Below are 6,535 nucleotides of genomic sequence, written 5' to 3' on the forward strand. Positions count from 1 at the left end.
TCTGTGAAAACAGCTTTGTGCTCTATATAAAAGCATCGTGGCTAACAGCTTGTTAAACTGAAACAGATCACTAGGTTGGCTTCCAACGTCACAGAAAACTAAAACAAAATAAATAAAATGAAGCATTCTAGAATGATTTTTGTGTTATTTGTGTTTATACAGAAATACTTTCTTTAAACAATTGTGAAGAGGTCATCTCATTTAAAAATGATGGTTTGAAATTAGCTATGTTGAAATGCAAACAAGCACGTAAAAGTCACTTGCACCGGATTAGCCTGGGAAAACTGATTTCTTATAAAATAAATTACCTTCTACAGACTGTACCATCTAAAAGAAATAGAAGAATCCGGAAGAAAGTATAAAGACCACTCAAAACAATACCAAACATTCTTGTGCATATTTACTAGATATATTAGCTATGAAACAGTTTAATATTTCAATATTCGAATTACAATTTTCTAATAAAGTAACAAACTTCAACAGGTTTGATTCTATTCTTTGAAGAGACAAGTGCTGCTGCAGTTACACAGAAATATAAACAATTTATTGAAAATCTAAGGCTAAAACAGGGATCAGCTACGGAAGTGACAATTTCGGCTTTTGTCAGCAGAATCCACCGCACACAACACAACTCCTTGTTGCAAACAAGTGTATCAACCAAACAGCTTAAAGAGGCAAAAAGGTGTTTGCAGAGCTTCATCTTGGCCCCCATTTGATGTCTTTTACACCATGAAATTGCCTTTTCAAAGCGTGGTTGTCTGCCCACTCAGCGTTTAGAAATGAGTCGTCGTCATCCTCTTCTAGTTTCTGTAAGCAGAACTGACAGGCTAAGAAGGCAGTAATGAATGTAACCTGCGGTTAGTGTCTACAACAGCACAGTAAAAAGACACTGTTACCTTAAGTTCCTCCTGCTTTTTGTAGTAGTACAGCATCATCTGTTTTTGCTCTTCATGACTAATCAGAGGTTCACGCCCTGGAGCTCCTTGTCCTTTCTGAAAGGGAAATCGTACATTTTATTTATGATGGCATTTGCGATACAAAAGAGAAGCTGCTATGCAAAGATAGCAAAATCTTTCTTCAGACAACAGGATTTCTCAAACTTAATAAGGTCCCTCAGGGCAGGAAAATAAATGTTGAGAAACTTCTGCTGCATTCAAGTGAGAACTATTTTTTCATCTCAGCATCTGAATCATGCTGTCAATTTTGCGGACATCAGTGGAAGCTGCAAACAGGGTTGAGTCTATTTTACTTAAACTTCCACTCTAACAGACATAATAAATCTCTCTGCTTTAAGGCTATCCTAGATGTCTCAGGATGGGGCCATCCATCTTTAGCTCCCCGGCTAATACAGACTCAAGATGGCATATGACTTAGTAAAGCAGGGAAGGAAGACAGTTACAAAAACACTACAAATAAAAGAAATTTTATTTGTTACTAAAAATAAAGGAATTTTTTTTTTCCCAGGCAACTGTCTTCATGGAAGAAATTATGTGTACAGCAGAAAATAGCTGATGACGGCTATTGTCAACAATAGCAAACAGAACAGTTTGAATGGAAGTGGTGAATCCTCTCTGGAACGCAAAGGGTCTGAGGTGGTTTAAATTAGCTCTCCAACTCAAGAGTGCAGGCATCCCTGCATCTGTTTGTCAGACAGAAAACCACTGTACTACTACGCATTCTCTGAAGAGGTCCATCAACTAATTAAACAGTATGACGGCTTTCCTGGGAGCCTACGCTCCCAGGAGTTGAGTTGTTGCACAATTTTTCAGTCACTCTGATAGGAAAGAGAGAGCAATTCTGGTCTTCTAAATGACAAACACCTAAATCACTTGACTTATCTTTTAAGAATTCTATTGCAGACACCTGCAGATAGTAACATCTGCCATAAACATTAATGCTTTCTGCGGCAGAGAAGCTCTCACTGACACAGAAGTGGAATGCTGCTCCAGAATAATTCTGAGCTAAGTACTCCGAGATACTCACAAAAGCACCCTTTGAATGTGGTATTTTTATATATACACACACACACACACACAAACAGGGCGAGCATCTTCTGACAAAGCTCTGAAAATGAATTGAAACACTAAACATTCTTCCTTTGAATATGGCATTCTCACCAGAGATGAACACAACTGCACAGTTAGTACAAAATCACTTTGTCCAAAAAATGAACAGTCCCAGCAGCTTGGTGCTAATTCTGATATTGCAAGAACATGACCATTGCGTCAGACACCAGTATACACTTAACAACTGGCTTTTGCCGAGGCAAAAGGTCTATAAAACTGAGGAGCAGCAGGAGATCTTTGCCTCATTTTAGCTCATTACTCCAGAGGATGACCCAGACCTGTGTTCACAATTAATACAGAAGGCTTCATCCGCTTCACCACATCTGACAACCGGAAAGTCTCATTTCTTTAAAAAAATTTCATCGGGGAGCTTTAGGTGAGCTGGAGCCGACAGTGCAAGTGGGTGGTGCAGGCCCAGCAGCTTGTTCTTCCTTCTAGCACTCAGCGAGTTCTTGCTGAACACTTTTGGAGAGCGTAAGTTCAGGCTCTTCCACAACCCGTGTCCTCTCAAAGAAGACGCATGTCCACATTTCCAAGGCAACTGAGACAGTTTGAGGACCTGCCATCAAAAAACTTGGGACATCACAGGCAGGAAACTACTGAGTTACAGGCACTGTCTTTCAGACACAGAACAGACTGAAACGGGGATGAGAGGTATCCACACCACATAAGGCGCAAAACATTAAAAATGTTCTCTAAAGGCCAGAATATGGAGACAAAAACATTCACAAGTACCATTAGGAAAACTGGGCAGACTGAATGGCTGGGTCTGTTCAGTGCTCTGCACTGAGGTGGAACTGAGAGCCAGCTGAGGTTTTTTTAAACTTTTCAGTTTGTATTTCATCTATTTTTAAACACCTCTTTGCCATACTTTAGAAAAGTGCTAGGGAACAAGTAACAGCAACTACAGTATTTAACTGACAGGCAAAGGAACTACTAAAGAAAAACTTAGAATATAATAAATTATAACCTTAAAATAGATGTACAGTTTTAAGACACTCAAGCCGGAACTAATCTAATCCATTTTATACACCTACGGACAATTCTCTTCCACGGAGAATTAGACAGCCAGAGGTGAATAACTTGTAAAGAGATCTCCCAGCAGTCCTTACTTTCTGTATCTTGACAATGATGGTTGTTTTCTCATTTTTGCCTACATAGTCAGAGAGCAATTTTGTTTCTTTCAACTCCTTTCCTGCCCACCACAATTGTGCTTCTGATTCTTCTATAACTTCAAGTCCAGCCTGTGACAAATAAACAAACAAGGTGAAGTGTTGGGGAGGTGTTGGTTTTTGCTTTTTTTCAAAACCAGAAAAATCTTCTGGGAAAATCCTACTGGAATTTCTAACAGAAAGGCCAGTGTAATTTTACACTATACTTGTGCTAAGTCTTTCTCCTCATACTAATCTACAGCATTTTCATTCATATTCCATTCAATATTGATCTAACATAAACACCTTGGGCAATAAATTCTCAATACTAGCATTAGAAAGAACGACAAGCTAATTAAAATGAGTCCCAGACTTACTTTAGCTTTGTATGTAACATTTAAAATAAACTTCATTCATCTTATTTCTAGTTAAGCTATTGATGTGCTTTTACACAAACTATCAGACAAAACTATTAAACAAATCTTGTCATGCAAATGAAAACAATCTTCATTGATGAAATGGAGAACAGCATAGCACATATTTAACCCAGGCACTACATATAATCCAAATACATTACTGCATACATGAGTTCCTGACAAGTCTTCTTTATCTTCAAACTCCATCCTGACTGGATCATGTGGAGGCAATCCCATTGGATACACAATCATCACAGCCCCTCGGAGCTGGTCCAATGCGTCTTTCACCATCTCCATATTAACACACACATTGGCCTGAACTTGTTTCTGAAATACAGGCAGGGATCATTGGTAATTTAAAGAAAATATGAAGAAAGACTTTGTTTCGTGGTCAGATCAAAGGTTTAACAGTGGGATATTTGAGCAAAGCTAACTGGCTGCACGAAGCTACTAGGAGCAGAAATTTTCTCATTTGAATATTGACTTCTGAATACATCACTACGCTTTTGCCCCCTCCATTTAGCTCGCTTACACTGGGGGCAGGGAGGAGATGATATCTTCACTAAATTGTGTAGGAGGCATACAGGCATTCAAGAAAGTATGCATATGACCACAGAAACTGGATGGGGAGTCTTTTGTTCCAAGTACTTTTGATTCATGAACAAGATTCAAAATAGCAGAATTCAAGTGAGGGCTAGAAAAGTGGCCTAAAACTTGCGGAAAAAAATGGAGCACATGTGAGCAGAAGAGTAAGTTTGGCATATTGCACGGCTTATGCAGAGATCGGCAAGATCAAATACTTGAGATCATTCCAAACCCTACTGCAACGGACAGAGGAAAAACAAGATGCATCTGGAAGAGAAGAGAAAGGTTTTGCTTCTGGATTTAACAGTTCTAATAATTTAAGCAACAAGTTTTATATAAAAAAGAGTAAGGGAATGTTGCCTCCTTGTGGACATTCTTAAACTAGTAAACTGGCAAGTACAATTGGCTTCTCAAGCTCAGATGATCAACTTTTTTTTTTTTAAATACACAGGCACATTTCTTCATTTTCGTAATTCTAAAGTGATGAACCTAACAAACCATTTCACAAACTAAACTTTTTTTTTTTTTAAATACACAGGCACATTTCTTCATTTTCATAATTCTAAAGTGATGAACCTAACAAACCATTTCACAAACTATCCTTAACTTCATTCACCAGTGAATGGCAGCAATTTCTGGAGGAACTCAGCATGCAGTGCAGCAATTTTGCTACTTTTTATTGTAAATGACAACATGGTATATAGTTGGAAGTTTCACTCAGGAAGACCTGCAAAATGGAGACCAGACCTGCAGATATTTTTGACTCAAGAAGTAAAACTACATATTATTCATTTCCTCCCTGATTAGAATTAGAGCTGATGACATACAATCCAACAGAAAAAAGAAGTCCATCTGGAGAAAATCTTTATAGTCCAGAAGCTTTAATCGGAAACATCTCTCATTTTGCGTAGATTGTGCTATGACTCAGAACAATTTGGCTGAAATCCTGCCTCAATTCAGGAGAGGTTTGCTGCAACTCAGGGCACTGGAAGCACTGCCAGGCAACAGGGCACCTCTTCTGCTTGCCTCCAGGAGGCCTCTGGAAACACCGAGCTGCTCACTCTAAATGACTGATACCACACTTAGCAACAAAACAGCCAAGAAGGCCAATTTAAGTGCACAGGCAACACTAAAAATTGAGTAACATTATCTATTTGCATAAAGCTGTTTTAAAGTTCCACACATACTAATTCCCAGAACTGTAGGGATGGGGAAAAGAAAATTACTTGCAGATGTTTACAAAAAAGCAATGTGGTAATAAATATTACTTAATTTGTGTTTCAAAGTCCTGTGAAAGCTGAGACACAATACAGAGCATATACAGATTTGGTAAAGGGAAGCTGAATAATTGAAACCATAGTTCCAGCAGAGCATACCCTCACACTTATCTTTAAACACACAAACTCACTGGGACTGAGCAGGAGTCCAAGTGCTTGTAAAACTGAGGCCTAATCTAAGAGATTAGAACACATTTTTCTATTAATTATACATAAAACTCAAAAGACAATGTTAATGAGGAAAAGGTAATTTATTCCAGGAACATCATAGAATGCAGTTAATTTTTCACCAGAAAACACGACAAGCATTCACCTAAAGAATGCATCAATACCAAATTAAGAGTGTGTGGATAAAATTAAATGCGATTTAATCATTCAATGTGGTCTTGGCTGCCAGCATTCACTTGGAGTTTAATATCTGATTCCCTAAATTGTTGAACCAGCTTGCCAAAAGCCATTAAGAAAATCATTAACAGAAATGTCAGTTTTTATTAGACTGTTCACATCACTTCATGACATTACTCAAAAATTGTTAGGCCTTGCACTGAAAAAAGTCTATTTTTTCTTAGGCTGCCTAACTACATAGCACCTATTAAGAAAGTCCCACATACCGCACGCTACTTCAGGAAACTTACCCTAGAGATTAATGCCTTGGCTTCCTCTATTGTCTTCTTTATAACTTGCTGCATTTTTTCATTTGGAGCTAAAAAGAAGAGATGCATATTTAATGGTCTATACTTACTATAAAGAAACCAAGCAAACGGCTTGTCCAAGCTATTCTCTACTGTAAACAAATGAAACATTGTTAAATCACGAAGCAAGAGAGACACTACTAAGTTGCAGCCTATTTACCAGTTTGATAGTTCATTGCCGTATTTCTTACCAACTTAAGAAGCAACACAGTATTTCTCCTGAGAGAGCCAAACTTACTTTTCCACAAAGACATTTGATTGGTACTTGGAACATCATTTGGGACAAGATTACTGGGTAGAAAGCAACAGCCATAATCTCATACTCACCACAACCAAAACCAAGACTCT

At 38.1% G+C, this 6,535-nt stretch overlaps 1 protein-coding gene across 1 annotated transcript in view; it reads right to left on the reverse strand.

The window, feature by feature from the left end:
- Nucleotides 1-387: 387 nt before the first annotated feature.
- The window catches only part of LOC104625430 (chromosome unknown open reading frame, human C21orf59), a 9,031-nt gene continuing 2,883 nt past the window's right edge, over nucleotides 388-6,535 (reverse strand). Inside the window, exons 3-7 of the mRNA XM_010293049.1 lie at nucleotides 6,131-6,198; nucleotides 3,802-3,960; nucleotides 3,179-3,310; nucleotides 897-992; nucleotides 388-807 (exon numbers count right to left, since the gene is read on the reverse strand). Of these exons, the coding sequence (XP_010291351.1) occupies nucleotides 697-807; nucleotides 897-992; nucleotides 3,179-3,310; nucleotides 3,802-3,960; nucleotides 6,131-6,198 (566 nt within the window). The 3' untranslated portion in view covers nucleotides 388-696. The remainder of the gene's footprint in view (nucleotides 808-896; nucleotides 993-3,178; nucleotides 3,311-3,801; nucleotides 3,961-6,130; nucleotides 6,199-6,535) is intronic.

The sequence above is a fragment of the Phaethon lepturus genome, unplaced genomic scaffold (assembly GCF_000687285.1).
Source record: "Phaethon lepturus isolate BGI_N335 unplaced genomic scaffold, ASM68728v1 scaffold14028, whole genome shotgun sequence".
Classification (NCBI taxonomy): domain Eukaryota; kingdom Metazoa; phylum Chordata; class Aves; order Phaethontiformes; family Phaethontidae; genus Phaethon; species Phaethon lepturus.